At 45.9% G+C, this 20,658-nt stretch overlaps 2 protein-coding genes across 8 annotated transcripts in view; both read right to left on the bottom strand.

The window, feature by feature from the left end:
- Positions 1-18,096, bottom strand: part of LOC112566993 (neuron navigator 2-like) — a 94,127-nt gene extending 76,031 nt beyond the window's left edge. Inside the window, exons 1-7 of the mRNA XM_025243425.1 lie at positions 16,947-18,096; positions 14,127-14,267; positions 3,755-5,676; positions 2,013-2,075; positions 1,290-1,342; positions 898-921; positions 570-644 (exon numbers count right to left, since the gene is read on the bottom strand). Coding sequence (XP_025099210.1) covers positions 570-644; positions 898-921; positions 1,290-1,342; positions 2,013-2,075; positions 3,755-5,676; positions 14,127-14,267; positions 16,947-17,764 — 3,096 coding nt within the window. The 5' untranslated portion in view covers positions 17,765-18,096. The remainder of the gene's footprint in view (positions 1-569; positions 645-897; positions 922-1,289; positions 1,343-2,012; positions 2,076-3,754; positions 5,677-14,126; positions 14,268-16,946) is intronic.
- Positions 18,068-20,658, bottom strand: part of LOC112565664 (neuron navigator 2-like) — a 207,750-nt gene continuing 205,159 nt past the window's right edge. For all 7 annotated transcript variants that reach the window (XM_025241282.1, XM_025241280.1, XM_025241284.1 and 4 more), the window contains exon 7: positions 18,068-19,908. In XM_025241282.1, coding sequence (XP_025097067.1) covers positions 18,101-19,908 — 1,808 coding nt within the window. In that variant the 3' untranslated portion in view covers positions 18,068-18,100. The remainder of the gene's footprint in view (positions 19,909-20,658) is intronic.

Genomic DNA, 20,658 nt, shown 5'->3' with positions numbered 1-20,658 from the left:
GAGATCGGCATGACCATAGCATGGGAGGTAACTCTTTAGGGTTTGTCGCAATGATGTGGGAAGGAGTTCTCTCCCATATTATCTAGAAAACATTTACCACCACTAGCTATAGATTTAGCTATGAAAATAAAAAGAAGATAATCATGGCGTAAAAAAAGCTAATGCATACAAGAGAAAAAATACTAACAGCAAGTTCTTATTCGCACTCACTCACGAAGCCATCATTAATGCCACTTGTATCATGATTACATCACATTTTGATATTTAAAAATATTTCAAAATAAAAAGATCCGTTGTTGCAGTTTCCATAAACTGCCTGCAAAAAAATAAACACTTCAAAAAACTTTTAAACAGCCTTGAAGTCCTCACTTCCTTCTATTTCAAGAAATCTCTGCAATAAAGATTAGCTTTATTCAAAATAATCACAATAATAAAATATTAATAATAATAATTACATGCAGAATAAAGGAGTCTTTCAAGCAAAGATCGCTTGTCACTCTCTTCTGAAACCCATTTCAAAGGACTAAACAGCAAAACGTTAATCCAAACCACAACAAACTCATACTCACATTTGTGCTAAGCTGTGATGTCAATGTGTGAACTTTTGCTTGGGCTGCTTCTAAATCTCGCTTTAGCTTCCTCACCTGTTACAAATACAACCACTAGTTCATTTAAATTCAGAATAATAACAATGCAGTGCATCAATATTTTGAAATGTGCTTAAATCTCTCAATTATTGGTTTCTTTCCAGATACTTTAAAAAGAGAGAAGAAAATTTCATTTTTCCTGACCCAATCTGCAAAGGCAAAATGCTCATAATACCATTCATTACTCTCTGTAAATATGTGAATAAATTTCCCATAGGGTTACAGCACACATATTGAGTGATTATCTCACCTCTGCCGCATGTTTTTCTTCAGACTGAAACATTAAAAATATCATCAAACAATGAATGACTGGGTAAAAAAAAAAGGTCTACATAGTAAACTTTTCTTCCTTCTAAGATTTTAAAATACAAAATGACATCTCTGTGAATCATTTATGAATTTGTGTTAAGGTGTATCTCATCCTCTGGGAATCTATTATCATTTCATTTTGTTACACTACTGGTTAGCTCATATTTTCTTGGAATAGCTATAAACTTTATGTACTTATTAGTTCAAAAAATAACACGTACATTCACACACTCCCTTTCTCTAAGAATGATATATTTAAAAAAGACAAAATATTCACATACATCATGGAACACTATACATGCTAAGCAAGTAATAGAAATGGTAATTTCTTACCGATGAGTACACTGATGATGAAGTTGATACAAGTGATAGATTGGATCCATGCACTGAAAAGATATAACATTTAATCCATAAATCAAATTAACTCAGGAACTGAACCCAAAACTAAATTATCATGAAAAAAATAATCTCATAAAAAGCACACTTGTAATATAAAAAAATGCTAAAGGTTAAAACTCTTCATAAGTGACTATAAAGGCACGAGCTTCAACAGCAAAACATCTAGCATTATTTCGGACTTAGCATATACTGTAAAACATCTGTAATTTCAAGACTAGAATACTTTCACACAAGTAACCATGCACAAAAAACAAACAAATGGCATAAAATGCAGACTGGGTATCCGCTACCCACAACAAATCTTGGCACACCATGCTTGTTTGTTGATTAGTCAAATCTACAGAAGTAAAAGCATCAAAGTTATGCACTCTCAGCATGCCATTCATTGTAGTTCCATTTCAAAGCTAAAAGGCTGACATTTCACTTTTTAAAAGCCTTTTTTTCTCATAACATTGTAGCTGAAACTGGTCTGATTTGTTTGCATTTTATCAGAACATGCATGTTAATTTTGGTGCATATTTTCAAGTCCATGCATGAAGAGTGGCCATGCCTGGGACAGACTTGTGCTGGAAGCTGAGAATGTAACTTCCCTCCCCTTTCCTCAAACTTCCTCCAGCCCCTTTATCCCAATGAGTGTTCCTGAAAGGTGCAACTCACCAGAAGACAGACAGGCATAATCACTGAAATATGCATAGTCCATGGTGGACGACTTGGACAGACCTGTCACAAATAAAAGGATTCAGCATGCACATTCTGTTAGTGCATTCCAAGAATAAGACATGCCAGGAATTTTCTCTTTAGCTTATATACAGATGTAACAGTGTGGGAACAAAAACTGTTCTCATGCTGTGCACTAGATGGTTTCCCCTGAAGTAGACATTGAAAAAAAGCTTACGACTTGTAACTGGCTGGATTTATCATTGACCAACTCCATAAATTTTTACCAAAAGCTTAACCACCAGCTTATTATTTTACTTTTAAAACGGCAAAATTTGTGCTAGCCACCAAGAAATCTTGAAAATTACGGTGCAGTGTGCAGCAACAAATGCTGTTTGGAAAATTTGTTTTTTTAAATGTCGGTAACCAGTCATGCAAAACTGGAAAGCAGACAGGCACAATCTCAGCCTTCATTCTGCCTGTCTGCCTTTCCCCTCCCCCTCCCTCCTCCCAAAGGACTAACTACTTGTGTGATGGGATGGGGAAGGCAAGATGAAAAGGAAAAATATAAGGGTTTGATCTGCCATTCCACAATAGCAAAATGATCGCTGGGAGGATGCACCACACGGTGTTCTCGTATTAACTTCTAACAAACTAGGACACTTAATTCACTCAAATTTATACGGGTGAAAAAGCCTTCCTAATCACTTGGAACTGAAATCTGTCATGGCCTTAAATTTTGATCCACTTGAATAAACTTTTTTCTGAAGTTCTTCCACTACTTACACAACATTTATTTAAGCTTATTTTTTTTCAAACAATACTACTGCAGTTATGTTCATGGCTACAAACAATAATAATGATGGTTTAATAGATTCATTGATGTTGAAATCTTTCTGTTAAAATTTGCCATTTTCATTTTCTTTGCTGCTATGGGTTTCTACATGGGTCTATCCTGCAGCACTTTCCTTGTTTGTTTAGGGGGCAGTGTCTAAGGTAACCTGTACTGCCGTCCATTTATGAGAACACTAAACGGGGTGAGCAATGGGAGCGCCAGATGTCTGCTGGTGTACAGGTTACCATTCTACGCACAATCCCACAAAGGTATGCACTACAACATGTGCACCACAGTCTGTGCCAGATGCATAATACTCACAACACTGAAAGCTCAAGAAGCCATGCAAAGCCAAGCGGTAAGCCACCAAAGCAAGGGGAACAATCATTGGGGTGATGACCATTCTCAGCTGGGTGTGCAGAGGTAGGAAAAGATGACTAAGTTAAAAACCAATTAAAACAGACCTCCACGCAAGGCAAGACACGATTGTCATTTCAAAATAAAATGTCACTGCAAAATTAATGTCTTCCCTTATGTGAAGACTTCTTTTAATATTCTTCCTCAGAAAGTTGCCTTTTGCAATAGGCTGGTTTCATAATTTTTCTTTTGCCTTGAAGGGAGGTAATAAGACCACAGAGATGTGCAATGTGCCAAAAACTTGTTTCCTCATTAGTTCAAAAAATATTTTTGTACATCAATGGTCATTTTAAGGGGGTGCAGATCACATGATAACTTATGTTTTGTACTCTTTGTTAATGCAGGACAGTGATAACAAATTCATCCCTCTCCGTCTACCAATGCATAGTGTTAAATTCGAAAATAGACAAAATTCTGTCAGGGAAACATCTCTGTAGCCTATGAAGATGAGTCAGAAAAAGACAGGAGACTCTAACTGCACGCAACTTACGGCTGCCCTCCTCATCCTTGCCCTGAGCGAGCTTGGACATGCTAAGACTAGTGTAGGGCAGGCCCAACTGTTGGGCAGGCTGCACCAGGGTCCCGGCCCCAACTCCGCCCCCCAGTGAACCACTGGGCACAAAGGTCATAGGGTATGTGAAGCGCGAAGAATGGGAAGAGTTGCTGGGTGTTGGAGAGGAAGGGAAGTTGGTGCCAGTAGGGCTGGACAATCCAGAGAAAGAACCCGTACGAGGTAGGTGGATGTCCTCGGAGAAGGACGAATGCTTGGTCCTAGTGCCTCCTGCAGCGTACGGGCTGTCGGAAAGAGTGGATTTGATGCTACTAGAACGTTGCAGTCCCACCACTGCTGGAGAGGAAGGACCGCCATGAGATGGAGATGGACAAGGTGAATGGATCTGGGAGGCGGAGAGAGCAGCCAAGGCTTCCCGGTGCTGCTGCAGGATGCGTGCGCTGGCACCAGACAGGGCGCGTGCTTGCTGGATCTGCTGTTGGATGCTTGGGGCTGCCAAGGCCAGGGCTTCCATACTTTCTCCTTCCTGAGATGGGGCTGGTGCGGGCACATGCCCATTAGCCCCACGATGCCAGAGGCTAGGGCCAACTGGGCCTCCTGTGGCACTGCCGCCGGAGTGGCGCTGGCTGGCACTGGGATACTCCAGAGGTACATAGTTGCTGCTGTGAGGGTGCTGGTGATGGTATTGTTGTTGCTGCTGCTGCATCTGTTGGAGCTGCCGAGCATGAAGCTCCTGAAGGTTGACATAGTGGCTGATGTTCTTGCCACTGCTATCCAACTTGCCATAGGTAGCATGTGGGTTGGAGATAATGGTGCTGTTGCAGACATTTCCATTCTCCCCTGACTTGTTGCTGAGGCTGCTTTTGCTACCAAACAGTCGTCGACGACCCAAAGAGTTTGACTGAAAGTCTCGATCAGTCTGTGCTATTCCTGTGGACTTGCTTGGTGTCAGGCCTCCTTTACGCTTACGTTCAAGGGTGGAACTGTTGTAGGACTCTGGGCCCATGTCTGAGTGGCAGGATCGGGCTGTCGAAGCTGCACTTGATGGACGCGGTATGCCAGTTGGAGCACCGTGAGCCACAGAATCACTTCCTGATCTCACCATCTGTGTCACTCCTTCCATGCCATGTTTAGCAAGTCTGGAACCAACTACTGAAGATCCCTTTGAGCTGCTGCTCTTGGCACTGCCCAGTGAGGAGGTGCTTGTGTTGCTCAAGGGACGGCGATAACCAAAGAATCCCCCTCCACCACTGCCACAACTACCACCCTGACCATTGTTGCTACCATTGCCACCACGAGCTGTCTGCATGCGACGCATGCTTGTCTCCAGCAGGTGGGATTGGTCAGTGTTGGTCTCGCTATCTCTCTTGCTGCCCCCTGGGCTCGGGGAGAATCCACGCTCACTCTGGGACAGTGTCCTTTCGCTGTCCCCGTAGCCACTGTCCCCTCGAGGTGAGAATTCTGGGTGGCTGGCTGTGGACAGCTTGCGTAGAGAACTGTAATCCTGCTCACTCCTGGTGCTCCAGCCCCCATAACCATTAGAGGAGTATGGGTAGGCGTAGTCACTAGGGTCACTACTCAGAAGCTTGTTGGTGGTCTGTGGGAGTGAGTACTTTCGCCATGCACCAGGTCCACCCCCAATACCGGAGTCACTGTGGTAGTCTGTGCCCATGAAAGCACTGGTACCCAGGTTAGGTGTCCGCTTGCCTGACTGCTGCAGATGACTTCCGCCGTGGGCATGGAAACCTTGGGTCAAGTCCCGTGGGGCACGTTTAAGGCTGCTGTAGACATTAGTGTCCGACAGCGCTCCCTGAGAAGAGCCTGTCAAGTTTTCATCAGTGCTGATCTCTGCAATCGTGTCGCTGATGTCCCCACTGCTGATGGAACTGCTGTCATCAAAACTGTAAACAAAAACACAAACACGGATGTTACAGGTTTGTACAACCAGATTCTGACTGAATTCATATGGTGATTGAGTTAGAAGCATCTTCAACTACCTTAGCTGTCAAACAGATAGAAATAAAGCTGAAACAAAGGTCAATAAAAATACACTTTCTGAATATCTTGATAACACCCATGAATTGTGCCTGCTTTAAAAATAATATGCCTTTTTGTAGCAAGAAATCATGTGATTCTGACATTGCTCAGGATAAATATTACCTATGTGAAAACGAGAATGAAGACTTTACAGGAGAACAATTTGCAAATGGGTGCAAGGGGTAGGATAATGTTAGGCCTATGGGTAGACATACGAGAGAGAGGTAGAGGCCAAGAGCAGCAATACTTCCTGTCAGTTCTAAATTATTTGTTTACAGCTCCCAGAATATTTTCCTATAAGCAAACAAAAGCAAGCTGAAAAGCTGGCACAAATATTTGGCTACATACATAGACGCTTTCTTTTTCTGGATCCTCTCAGCCAGCTTCCAGCTTTCAGATAACATAAACCAAATTTTCTAAAGCTTCGCCTCATTGCAGTCTGTAGGATAATCTTTACCTCTGTGATATTATTCTACTGGCATCCATCCAGTAGGCAGCTTACCATCCACTAAATAATAGCCTATTATAACTAGTATAACACTTGGTTTTAGTCAACCTTAGTAAATAACAGTGTGATCTGCTTAACTCTTTCAAGAGGTTGGGTCTTTGTTAATATTTGTCTTGGCAGTGGTGAAATCTCTTGATAAAATTAAACAAATTGTAAAAGTGGTAAAAACAATCACTTTCATAACGTGTTGAAAAAAATAAGTGTTAATGAAATCAAACAAAAGAATAAAACTTTAAACACAAAGAAAAGATTGTTTGACAATAACATTAACAGCTGGAAGTAAACCAATGACTAAATGAAATTGATGATTTTTAACTGTAAAATATCTTTACATAAAGTAGTTGCTATATCTTTCCTAAATGAATATATTCATAAATCCATTTCATTTCTGATATAATATTCACTACACTGTCCGGTGACTTCAAATGCTTTAACATTTAACTTTTGAAATGAACTACACAATAAATAAATAAAGGAAAAATAAAAAGGAAAACTGATTCTTTAGATTGCATCATTTTGAACATAATATTTTTAACAATACTATGGCAAACCTTAAAAAAAAACTTTTAGGACAAGAAAGCAAAAGAAGTTGATAACAATACAAATATCAACGTCAAACAAAAAAAAGTTTGAACACAGAGAAATGCCTCAACCAACTCAACAACAGGAAGGAAACAGTGGGCTGAAGACCGTGAAACACAAACCATTTTAATTGTACCATTAAAGATATCAAGACCCACAGGACAAACTATAAACTTTAATTCTTCAAAGCTCTAAACCATTTGCCAGGCATAGTTAATGTTATGAGCCACTGTCCAACCTTCCCCCACTACTTGATGAAAGCTATAAATTAACTGATGATAAAGGGATCTCATTGACAAGCAAGCAGTAGGAAGAGGTCACCCACAGGGTCAGCAGCAGAGGTTTAAAAAAATACAAATAAAAAGATGAAGGTCCCAGAACCTAGTGTTCCTACAGGCAGAGTACAAAAGAGTGCTTCAACCAGCAATACTAAGAAGGGAATGGGAGGAAATGAACAAAATTAGCCATTCTGCCGCGGAGGAGTTGTAAACCTTGAACGTGACATGGAGGTCACAAACAGTTTGAAGGCAAAGTAGAAGCTGGTTGCTCACTGTAAGGCAAAAGGTTTATAGGCCTTGTAATTTAAGTGACGAAGCATGTTTTTTCTGTAGGAGCTGCCGCCAATAGTCTGAATAATACCATACTTGCAATGCGATTTCCTGTCCTTCGTATCTGACAAACTGCGGAAAAAGATTGTTGCAGTGAACACTCATGCAAAAGTTATGTTTATATACAATCTGTTACAGGGCTGATAAGAATGCTTCAATATTTATTTCACATTCATGCATTTTATTTATCACAATATACTTCTTATATAATTGAGAATAAGTATAGCAAATTCCTAATATAAGGAAGAAATTAAATGATAGGTGTGACTCAATATACACAAAGACTCTGCAACGCTCGTTATTTTGTGTCTTGTAAATTCTAATTCACCAACCGAGCTGTTTCTTATTAAAGCTGGAAGTCACCCAACATTTCAGAGTCTAAACACATTGATAGTCCGTGCTGGCATGTCCTGGGACTGCAGTGCATGTCACACTGTGTCAGACAATGGCAATTCTGCATCAGGAAGTAAAAGAAGGAGGGGAAGGAAGAGGAATTAATGAGTAAACTACATTTTCTGATACTACTTTCAATCTCCACACCCCTCTTGCTACAACAACCCCCGCCCTGCTTGCTTCCTACATCGATCTGTAGGCTCTGCTCGCTAGGTTCTGGCAGTCTGATAGTCTGTCCTGTCTGCTGGAGGAAGCTGAGGGCTAATTGCTGTGCCACCGTGCGACAGCTGATTACTCATCGCCGCGCGTCACTCAACATGGCCGACGAGGACCTGGTACAAGGAGGATGTGGAGGTAACCATCGCATCACCAAGCTCACTCCAATCCACATTCTCCTCTGCTCCATTCCTTCCTGTTACTCCTACCCCCCACCCTGAACTCCCCTCCTCACCGCAGGCTACCCTAACCCTAATGCCAGTTTTTTTCTGGGACTGTAAAGGCAGTCTAGCTCTCTCTCTCTGTAAAAGTCTTGTCAAAGAACTGCCCTCATTAACAGCGACAGGCTTCGGGCAAATTTGCAAGCAGCTTAGCCTTGAAAAAAATCCTGTCGATGGACCTGAAGACAGTAATGGGATGCACGACTTCCACTCTAATGATGGTCTGGTCAGTTATGACACTATGTGGACAGTCCACGCCGTGGATGGAGTGCTTTCAACCATATTTATCTTCCCTGATGGACTTCGTCCGTGGTCCTTCCGACTAAGAACTACATTCGTTATCTAGTCTTTCAACTGTTACTAGGCTTTGAGGAGGGTTCGTCCGTTTGCTCTACCACTGGCAATTTTTTTTTCCTCCCACTCCTCGTCAATCAAAGAGTCTCCCATCCACCCACTCCTCAGTGCAAAGAAGTGTGTGTGTGGAGGAGGAGGATGAGGAAGGAGATTTAAGAAACCGCCTGATTTTCTATTTCCATGAAAGGTGAAAATAGGACCTGAAGCCATGAGTTATTGGTCTGGCTGACACATAGCAGACTTGTCCACCACAGTTCAAGATAATGTATTTATTTAAGTTTCTCCCTGTAAGGGCATAAACAGTGTTGTAGCGAGGAGGACCTGATAAGTTTCTTTCATCATGCAAATCTCCTTCCAAGAATAACACGAATCTCACTGAAGGAAATTTGTATCTTACAATCATCAAAGTTTAGTCGTTCACTGAACTACTTAAAATTAGATAAACTCCCAAAGTACTCTTTCCCCAAAGGATGAAGGGAGGGAGAGTGCTGCTGCCTGGTGATTAGAGATAAGACCTGCCCGCCGTCCTTCCCGCCCTCGCGCTGGAAGCTTTGGGGATAAAAAGGAATAAGACGAGAATAAGGGGGAGGAAAATCCGAAAGTAAAAAAGGAAACGAAAGCTCTTAACGATATCATCGATGACCACACTTTCATCTAATAAAACTCTTAGATGCCTCGTTAAAGGTGAGCTTGTACCAAAAATAGCTCGGCGCTGACGATTGGACCCCGTAAATCACGTGGTCTCTGACAGCAGCACGCACCTGTCTGCATCTTTCACTCACTTTGCAGGAAGTTAAAAAAAATCTGGGTTGTACAGGGCCTTCTAACCCGTTCATAAACTGTTTCACTTTTTAAATATATATCCCGGAGATAATAAGACAATCAAATAGAGCCTTAATTTACGAGATGTACTAATCTCAAGACAGTAGCATCCATTTTTCTAAATAATTTATTCAACACCGGGTACGCGGCTTCCTTCCAAGATGAAGAATGTCAAATTCTGAGACAATTTACAAAAGTGACTGGAAGACTCCAGGATCACTTGCGAGGAATGCCAGGCTTCGAAACCATTTGAACAGAGTGACAAACTCCGAGACCATTAGCGAGGACTGGCAAACTCCAGGAAGCATGGTCGAGTCTGTGGAAAAGGCTTAAAGAAGTCTGTGAATATTTCTGGAGCCGCAGCACCCACTTGAAGTGCGGCCGTCTCCAATATTTTTAGACCACTTAGAGGTCTTGCCCCCGTTTACCCACAGTCTACCTCGTGCAAAGTAAGAAAACTGCTGGCAGCTTCAATCTAAGCCCTCGCAGATTAAGGACAGACTCCAGGCCACAAGTTAACCCTTTCACTTCTCTGGGCTGACAGCCCGACACACCAGCTCACCCTCAAAGTTCCAGATTTAGGTGCTGCAGTCACATCACAGGGGCACTAACGACTGGCTCCAGAATTCGCTTCCACACTCCATGCCCCAAGCTTCTTGTGTGTCCATGATGAAGATGTACCATGAAAGTGCTCGACATTTTACTTTAACCCGGTTGCACGTGACAGCACATTGCAGACATCCTTTTGCAGTGAGTATTGATCTCTTCACAATAAACAAGATGATGTTCATGATGACGACGATGATGATGGTGATGGGGGACGAAACCCACGGCATTAATATGATTAATATTTTAAAATATGAATCTATTTTTCCACTCAGTAGTCAACAAAGGATGCAAAACAATTAACAAAGAAAAACAAATTCATTATCATCACCAACTTGGAGCACACCAACTTACGCATGTACAATGAACTTCAAAACTTCAAAATAAACTAAGCCACCTGACTATTTCAACACACACTTGGATGTGCTTCTCCCAAAAGTGAACAAAATACTCAACGATTGAGCAAATGCTTTATAAACCCTCGACGAGAGAAAGCTTAACAATAATAATTAATTAGTAATATAATTAAACGCTCACCTGGCTTTCCACTTCTACAAATATCTACCAAAAGATTTTGTTCATATCCTCCAACTATGATGATGAGGATGTAAGGAAATAAGAAGAGAACTGCCCCCAGAACTGTGATGGAATGTGGCCGGTGAGCAACAGGTAACACTGGCCAGGTAGTACACCGGTAAGAGTGGGAGGATGGGGAGATGAGGTCTGGCGGGCGATGATGGCAAAGGAACGGGAGGAACCCGCTGAGGCCAAGAGCTACGGAACCAGCAGCTGTCTGCGCAGTTCAGGAAGCTCACCTGTGCACAGAGCGCGCGCGACCCTCCCTCGTCCCTCCACCATGTCCACACACCTTTACTGTATCTATCTATATACATATCACTGAGTGTTGCCCTCCTACAGCAGATGCCTCAAAAAATACAATATGTATAATCACAGAGTTGACCGCTGAGTGATGCGGTCATCCCTATCAAACCTCTGAAGATGCATTTCACTCCATTAATGTGACAAAACCAACAAACCCATCAATCAGATCACATTGCCAGTTCATTTCATTTTCACTTTAAAACATCTCGGCTTACGATCGCGTGTGATGGAGACGGTAACTGTATCTGAGAACTTGCTACAGATTATTCCTACAGAGAGTGAGAGACATGCAGGGTAGGAGGGGGTATGCAGGGAGTTATCTAGCGTAGGTAAGGGGTGAAATAGTGTAGAACGAGGGTAGTGTAGGTAGGGGTGATACTGAGTAGGTGGGGGTGATGCTGAGTGGTAGGGGGTGACAGTGGAAGACGGCGAGTGAGCGAGCACCAGTCATGTGCGCTGAAAATAGCCTTCCAAAAAAAAAAAATCACAAGCATAACAAGCCATAAGACGACAGAAAGAATAATTGAAATAATAAAAATCCCTTTCATCTTGAGACAAAATTCTCTGAAAATCAAACGGCCGTCTTGGGAGCACTAAACTGCTCTAACATTCAGACAAACATGTTGAAGTGAAGAGGACACGGGTTCAACACCCACTGCACGCCAAGCCCCGGAGAGGCCAGAAGGAAGATTTACACTGGCAGTTAATCCCTCCAGACTGAGCAAACCCTCACTGAGGGCAATCGGTGTTCATTGTTTCGCAGGAAACTTCCTGATTACCCTCCATCTCTCTCTCCTTGTTCTCTAAGAAGGGGAAAAAACAAATAAATACACCAGGTTCTTTGGCAAATGATTCCGAAGTAGTTTTGCTATGACGTCACGAGGTCATTAAGTGGGTTGACATTGAGGCTAATTTAACTGCAGCCTCGCTCTCATTCACTCAATAATAATTAGAGAATAAAAATAATCAGAAGGCGCACACATAAAATTTACATTAAAAATAAGAATTTAGAAATTTTTCTGAAAGGGAGAGGTTGGAAGAAGAAGTGCTAAGCATCGGCACCAAACCGCAAACCGGAAGTCGCATGAATTCTCTCCCCTTTGTGACTGTCGTAACGCTTGTGTCTTAGTGTCACGAGTGTCAGTGTTTGTGACATCTGTTGACAGGGCTGATAGGTGTGTGAATAACACAAAGCCTCACTGAACTGCTTTCCCACCTGTACAGTGAACACGCCACCTGTGAAGCCGGTTACAACGGTGGTGAAAGCGAGAAGTTCTCGAGAGCTTGCTAGACACCTGCTAGTGACGTATCATGGAGCTGGTATCCTGCTAAACACCTGCTAGTGACGTATCATGGAGCTGGTATCCTGCTAAACACCTGCTAGTGACGTAGCATGGAGTTGGCATCCTGCTAAACACCTGCTAATGACGTAGCATGGAGTTGGTATCCTGCTAAACACCTGCTAGTGACGTAGCATGGAGTTGGTATCCTGCTAAACACCTGCTAGTGACGTAGCATGGAGTTGGTATCCTGCTAAACACCTGCTAGTGACGTAGCATGGAGTTGTTATCTGCTAAACACCTGCTAGTGACGTAGCATGGAGTTGGTATCCTGCTAAACACCTGCTAGTGACGTAGCACGATAGGATTAATTGTAATCGTGTCAGCCTTCTCATAAAAAGCCATCTATGACAAAGTAAATGTTATCTACATCGCTAATTATTGTATCTTCAAAGGAATTTGCAAATTACATATCATTCTCGCTGTGTGGAGGGCATTAAAGCACCGAGGAGGCTTAAGACAAGAGGGATTACTCTGGTCCCATACTTAATCATTTTTCTGGCTTGAAGGTTTCGGCGAGCAATAAATCATGGCAGATGCCGATGTACCTCCTGGCGTGCAGGAGCCAGGCACACGACTCATGCCATCAGCAGTTCTGTCGGGCACGTGCAATTGGTAATCATCCGATTTCGTTTTCAATTTATAACATTCAGATTTATGCTTGGACCACCGGTGATCGACTGCGCATGCGCTAATTTCTACTTGGGAGGAGAGCATCACGGGACACGGAGGATAGCTATTGTGCACGCGGCATTATCAACCGATTCCATGCACAAGCCAAACTCAATCTATGATGTATGATGTTTTATGATCTCAATATTCCATGGAGGGCAACTTTAATTACAGCTTTAATGAGGTGAACCTTGGCGCCTTAACTTGCGCGCGCACACACAATGGTTCACTTTAATTACCTTTCTCTACCTTCTGCTGAATCCTCTGTCTAAATGGAGCAATAACAAGCGCACAGGTGTACAGACAATTTGACTACACCAATCTTTCCTCGTTCCCTCTCTCTCCTCCCCTTCCTCACTCAATCATTTTCATCTTCCACGTGGAAATAAAAAAAATAACTTCTACCCTCCGACCTCGACGGACCGGATCTTGATTACAGAAGTCGCTGCTGCGTTTTCCATCGACGACTGAAGACATAGAGAAGCTAACAGTAACAATAATCCCATGAATACATTGGTTCTGACTAATACAAACAGGAACTGTGAGTGTGTGAAGGAGAGAGTGCACGCACCCGCCCATGGTAGAAAGACAGAGCAGAGCAGTAGTGAACTTCCACAGCCAAGAAATCAAACTGTAGTTACATGGTAGATGAAGTGAATGCAATCGACGGTAAAATGCATCTTCCCCCCGAGGACACCGGGGCCAAACTCTTTTAAACATCGATTTTCATTTGCCTGAAAACCTCTTACACGAGCAGATTGGAGCATTGAACCACTCCCCTCAGCTCCTCCCTCTCTCATAACAGACTGTGATGCCCATGGGACATGAGGGGGAGAGGGAGGACAGGGGATGGTGCAGACTTAGGGGAACGAGGTTGTGAGAAGAAGCTTCTTCAGATTGTATCTAAATGATAAAAATGCAAATGTCGGAAATACTCAATCACCAAGACAATCCCCGGATCTTTAAAACCGACTTTAAGAAAAGTTTTGGTGATCGGTTAATCCTGCATGGCAATGTCTACATATTTTTGAATCAATTTTTTCTTTACCGGTCTTAAATGTAGAAGCTAGTCCCACCCCCAGGCTTTGACAAGAGGTTGGCGACACCTACCTCTGGGAGCGGATCCCTAAACTCATCATCGCCACCCGGGGGCCGGTCCCTGTGGTGTCCAGCGTTCGCAGAAAATCTCCGTTTGTCCGCATGCTGGTTGCTGGGTAGTCGTATCCGACATCAGGAACACGTGTAGGAACCCTAACAGACAGTTACAGCGAGGTTACCCCAGGTCCACGCCAGTAACTGTCCCTCACACAGACAACACCGTCCACACCACCACCCTCAAAGTAGCCGGGGTCATCGAGGGTCATACTCGCACTGCATAACACTCACTTCAACTACCTGACTCTCTTGGTGTTGCAAGAACACACCTGTACCTATAATTCTCACAAACTTTAGGATTTCTCAGGTAAACAACTAACTTCGCATCAGGTACTCCTACATTTCCAAGCACTGAGTTCACATCCCGTGTACGTGCGCACCCCGGTAAATAAAGTGTCACATCCGTGCAATGTGTCCGCACGTACATCTCCCCCTCCCCACATTCCCGCAAGATGCTGTGTCGTCTGCTCGATAACCACAGTCTATAAATAGTTCCCGCACTCTGTCACAGGTTTCCGACGATCAAACCGCCCACGTGACTCGCATGACGACTGAGTATTTGCACCTGGTCACGTGATAACCTCCGAGACGCAACCTGCCGTCTGTCTTCGACTCCATCACTGACCTCGCCAACCAGGTGTTCGTGAATTTCCTCCAACTGTTATTCCTGCTCACACCTGAATGTCCATCGCAACATCAGCTTTGTCTTTTTTCATTCTCAGAGACGCTCCCAGGGTGCAACGCGAGCGTCCGTGACCTTCACAGGTATTACAGAAACGCTGACACTAGGAGCAGGTAAATTGATCTACACAGGTAAGCGGGGTGGAAAGAGGAAGGAGGATGCGATCGGTAGGTTGGCTGGCTGGCGATCCTCCCACAATACGACATCTGCATACTTCCACACCTGGAGCTTGTGCACCCGGGACACGATCCGTGGTCCAATGTTGTCTCCGTTGGACTATGTCACGTGACACTGTCTTCTCGCACTGATGCACACACAAATATTCCACGGTAAAGCTTTCCACTTTCCACAATCCAGCCTGTCGAGTAGGTATAAATCTCTGATGTACACTGGAAAGCGTTGACAAAATTCTTCCTTTAAGGTGACACCCAGAAAGAATACGCCGCCATTTTTAAAAGCTGGATAAGATTTTTTTTTCCTCCTTGTTGTCTGCGAGTCGGACAGCTTGAAAGATTTGTGCAGAAGGAATCAATGCCAGAGACGACACGGCGCTGTGCCTTCTCATACTTCAAACACACCGTGCGGCTGGCAGCAAAGCAGAGAAGCCACTGGAGGCAACAGAAAAATATTCCAGTCTCAAGCATCGGTTATGATTCATCCCACATTGTGTGAGAAACTCCACAAAGAGAAAACACACCGCAAACGATGACGGGTGTCGCCACCCCACCTCCATCTGCATGGCGGTCTGACATCAAAGCAAGCTAGCAGCTGGGGAACCACACCAAGGAAGTTTTTTAAAAGTCATGATGATGGCTGTAAACAAATGTCGTCTGCTTTCCTCCAGACTGGCTGCAAACGGCGCGGACCCAACATGGCAGCCGGCAGCTCCGCGTGCGAACTCTGTGTCACTCTTTTGTTACGAACCTGCCGCCCGGGTACCTTGGTGACGTAACCGCCATGACCTGTCACCGCGTGCAACGTTGATTCGCTCCCTCCGGTCTGTCTCTACCCTGGTCCCTGCATCGCTTTCAAATTTGGGTAACGGTCTCTACAATTAATGATTAATATTAAATGAAATGTTTCGCTTTCTCTCTCTTTAAACAGGCCACCCCTCCGTGTGTGTGCGCGTGAATGAGTGAGAAAGACAAATTTTTTTTGACCAAAACTCCAGCAGTACACACATTAAATTTTTTTAAAGAAATTCCTAGTAACACGGCTTTTGTCTGAAATAGCAATATCTAAGGGAGGAAACTACGCCCAAGGCATGGCATTTGCTCTACCTGAGTTGCATCCCTTGAAAAGGGTTTTTCCTGTCGACGGTGTGCACTCGCACGCACAAACACACACAATATCAGTTAATGCAAAAAAAATATATATATCTTTAACAAAATGTCAGCGATGTTGTAATACATGTTTACACGTTTACATGTTTGCAAGGTGTGTTTGTTTGAATGCGCTTATTGTACCCGCGTGACTTTTTGACAGTAATAACAATTTTACAAGTGTACAACTAAGGCTGTTATCCATCACCAAGACATATTTTTAAAGAGTCGCTGTCTTGATAGATTGTGCCCTCAACTGTCTGCGAACTAGGACTTGAGCACAAGTAAAGGCTGATGTCTTTAGTTTACATAATGTCTACCTCACTTCTCTCTCATCCGTCACGTGCTCTGATTTATTAACCACAAGTGAAACATAAACAGGAACAAAAGATAAGAGAAAGATGCTCTTAGACTTCTACAGTCTGGGTCACCACACAGTTAAACTAACCATTGTGTGACGCGTTCTTATCACCATGACGACAGCACTACCAATGATTACTACCACTACTTTATGCTCACCACCACCCTATGATCAGCGTCACTATCTCGCCCATGAATCGCTATGATTATACCTCACATCGTAGGGTTAAAAAGCGAATCGTACCCAGCCATCCTACACTTGCATCCTTCAACCCACCCCTTCCTCCGACCACTCCCCTGACTGTCCACGGACTCATGGACACTTTGCATACTCTTACCAGAACGCGAGTATCACTTACCATCCACCGACACAACATCGCGAAACTCTGCAAAGCCTCGGCCCCGGCTTACCTGTCATCATCCATGAGGCCGGAACTTTTCTGCATGCACTCGCGCACCGCCTGCATGCCCTCGCGGAACCTCTGCTGAAGGCGCCGAGCGTACAACGACGCCCCTCCCTCGCTCAGGTAGCCGCTGGCCCAGTCGTCGGCACGGTTGCTCTTAAGGATGTCGCCATCCGACATGTACCCGGAAACGTAATCGTACGTGTCCACATCCGAGCTGTAGTCGGTGTCGTTGTTGACGCTGGGACAGTTGGAGTTAGCGCGCTTGATGTGGCCCGAGTAGAACTTGGCTGGCTCCATCAGAGAACGGTTGACGCCCAGCCCTTGGCTCTGGGTGCGTGCCGGGTACACGGAGGTGGGCACGGAGATGCCCGGAATGTGGAAGTTGCGGCTGCCGGAGAAGGCCGAGTACCCGGAGTATCCACGGAAGTAGCCGTAAGGCAGCGCGCGCATGATGGGTGGCATGGGCTTGATGTCCATGGCCTCCCCGGCGTCGTCCACGAAGGTCGTCTTCTCGTCGTGGCTGGAGAAGGCCGTCTCCTTGACTGAGGATGGCTTGCTCTCTGACCGGACCTCGGCGTCGAAGGTTGTCTCGATCTTTTCGCCGTGCCGCGGCTGCACGATGGCCACGTTGTTGGCGGGCTTGCCCAGGTGTGAATTGAGCATCTTGACGCCTAGCTTTGGCGAGCTGGTGGTGGTGGGCGAGCCCATGTTTTTCTCCTGCGCGGCATAGCTGAATTCACTGGCCGGGACCGGTCTGACCCCGTTGGGGTCCAGCTGTTTGCGTGCCACTGACGGCGAGGAGGTGCAGGTCTGGTCCGGCATGGCTACGAGATCATCGCGGGAAATGTCAATAGACTTTGACCCTCCACCTCCACCAGATTTCTCCGCACCGTCGTGCAGTTTGGGGCTGGTCCTCTCATCCACCCGCGGACTGTTCCGACCACTACCCGTGTCCAACTTTGGACTTGACCTTTCCAAGCCAAGACCTTTACCCCCGCCGCTGCTCCCTGGCTCCGCTTTTCTGGAAGCCGTGCTTCGTTTCAGCACTGACAGGTTGGTCTGGGTGTTGCTGTCCGTCTTGGTTGCCTTGCTCTGAGATGTAGAGCAGGTCGGCTTGACCACGTTGATGGCTGTCGTCGTGGGGGAGACCCATGTCGGCTAGGGCTGGGGGACATCAAAGGGGTGTGTGGGAGACTCTCGCTGAGCCCCCTCTCTCACCACCACTCCTCCCAGCCCGGTCCTACCATGCCCCTCCAGCCCCGCGGCGGGGATGGTCACCGGCACGTAGTGGGCCGCGGTGGAGGAGGTAGGACTGAAGGCGCTGCGGTCGGAGACGTCGTGGAGGCTCATGGCGGACTCCTTAGCATGCCTCTCCAAGCTGCGTGCGTGGCCGTTGGAGCCGGGCCCTAACACCTCCCCCCTGTCCAGGCTTTGCACGTTCACTCGCGCGTGCCCGCTCTGCACGCTGTGGCTGCTGTTGCTCGGAGGCAGCCGTAAAGGCTGTGACGAGGTGGGTGAGGTCGGGGTGGAGTGTTGCTGGAGCTGCTGTTGATGCTGCTGTTGGAAGATGTTCGCATACCCAGGGATGTGAAAGTTGCCGGGTACAGAGCTGAATGTGGAGAACGATGGACTTGTCGGCTGCTGTTGTTGCTCTGGGTAACCACTATGTTCGTAATGTTGACCACGCGACTGATGATGATGGTGCTGCTGCTGCTGTTGTTGTTTGAGCTGCTGCAGTTGTAGCTGTTGCAGCTGTTGGTGATGCCGCTGCAGCTGCTGCTGCGTCAACGGCACCTGCACCTGCTGCTGCTGCTGCTGCTGCGGTTGCTGTAAAGACGTTTTGGAAGAACTAGACGAGAGACCCCTCTGAGACCCCGAACCAGGCTGACCTCCAAATAGAGACTTGTGTTCACGGGAACTGGACCCTCCGCTTCTCTTCTCCTCTTTTGACCCTCTTCCGCCTGATCGCCCCTGAGGCTTGGGGATCCCCGTTGGTATGGTAGAAGGCAGCGGCGGGGGAGGAACAGACGGGGTAGTGGGAGCGGAGGATGATGACTGAAGGCCAACAATGTCCAACGGCGGCCCTGAGGAAGACTTTGACCCCTTCCCCGACGATGATGCTGACGAAGAGGGCTTGGAGGTTGGAATGAAGCTACCCAGTTTGGAGCCTTTTTTGGACGGGGTGGGGCTGGGCTGGCCCAGCCGTGGATCCCCTCGCTCTGCTTTGCTCCCCGAGGCACTCGAGGTTTTGCGGCCCAAGGCCGGCGAGCTACCCGACAAGACGGAGGCGCTGCTCGAAGGCGAGGCGAGAACGAGGCCAGGAGGGACAGGGGAGGGTGCGGGGGAGGCCTGCCTTAGGTGCTCCTCGGGTGACAAGGCGCCAGGCCCAGACACTCCACCGCCACTACTGCTGCTGTGCTCACGTTTGGTGCTGAAGGCCCGCACCAACGACTTCTTCCCGGACTTGGCGGAGGACGAGGAGGAGCCCTTGCCAGCAGGGGCGGTTGATGACGCAGGCGCGCATGCGCCATCGACAGTGGAAGCTAACGACGCGGAACTCTCCGACGGCGAGGAGTTTGGCGCGCTGGCAGAGGACTTGACGTCACAACTGCCTCCGCGCGACTCAGCCTCGGAGCGAGAGCTGCTGCTGGCTTTGGACGCGCTCTTGGTCCCGCCCTTCTTGTCCTTGTCCTTGTTGAAGAACTTGAACTTGTCCAACATAGAGTTCTTGTTGCCGGACGAAGACGAGGAGGTCGAGGGCTTAGACGACGAGCTTTTCGACGAGGATGTGGAAGACGTGGAACTGGCGCTGGTGCGGTTCGACTGCTTGTCGCCACCTGATCCAGGACGTCCGCGACCGACCGGCGTAGGGATTCCTGAGGTCGGTGCTGCACCCGGCGAAGTAGCTCGAGGCTGAACTCCACTGCTGCCTTGGGCGGAACTTCGGGGTGGAGCTAAAGACGAGCCTTCAACAATATAAAAAAAACAGAATGTAAGAATATTGCAGGCAAGGATAAAGAAGCAATTCGTGGGTGGATTTTCCTTTTTATTTGTATTTTTCGCTTTTTTTTCTCTCTCTCTACTTATCTCTCTTTCACACACACAAACACAAGGCAATAGGATAAAATATTATTTTAGGTTCTATTAACCACGCGAAATAATATGCAGCTGTGTGTGACCAGAGCCAAACGGCACCAAATCTGACAGGAGAAAAATTATGGGTTATGGAACACGAACGTGCCGAAACTTCTAGGTCAACACCAAACCTCCGGAATTCTCGGGAGGGAAAAAACGATTTTGCTCACCCTCTCCCCTTTAATATCTAACCTCAACTTCGTTTCTATGGTTACAAAGATAGCCGATGTGATTTGGCTCCGATGATTCAGAAGTACTGAAAGTTCGCTTCCTGCAGATTCCATCAACTGTTCACCGTGTGATCGATGGATGAACTCGAGGTCGGTCATCGTTACTGCAAACCTACATCTCAGCTGAGTAGTGTTCAGAAGCTTCGAATCATGTTTTTACACAGTATTTGAGACAATAAAAATAACTTGTAAGGTATGATCCGTGCAGAGTTCTCAACTAATTTTAACTCTAAGGCTTCCAATACCCGTTAATAACCAAGACAAGTTGGGGTATCGGGGTGGGAACAGCACAATCTCTCTCAATCAATCGCACACACACACACAGCCACATGTATACACATTAGTTGGAGT

The sequence above is a fragment of the Pomacea canaliculata genome, linkage group LG6 (assembly GCF_003073045.1).
Source record: "Pomacea canaliculata isolate SZHN2017 linkage group LG6, ASM307304v1, whole genome shotgun sequence".
Taxonomy (NCBI): Eukaryota; Metazoa; Mollusca; class Gastropoda; order Architaenioglossa; family Ampullariidae; genus Pomacea; species Pomacea canaliculata.
Note: the sequence above shows the minus strand (reverse complement) of the source record. Positions and strands in the feature narration are given on the sequence as shown.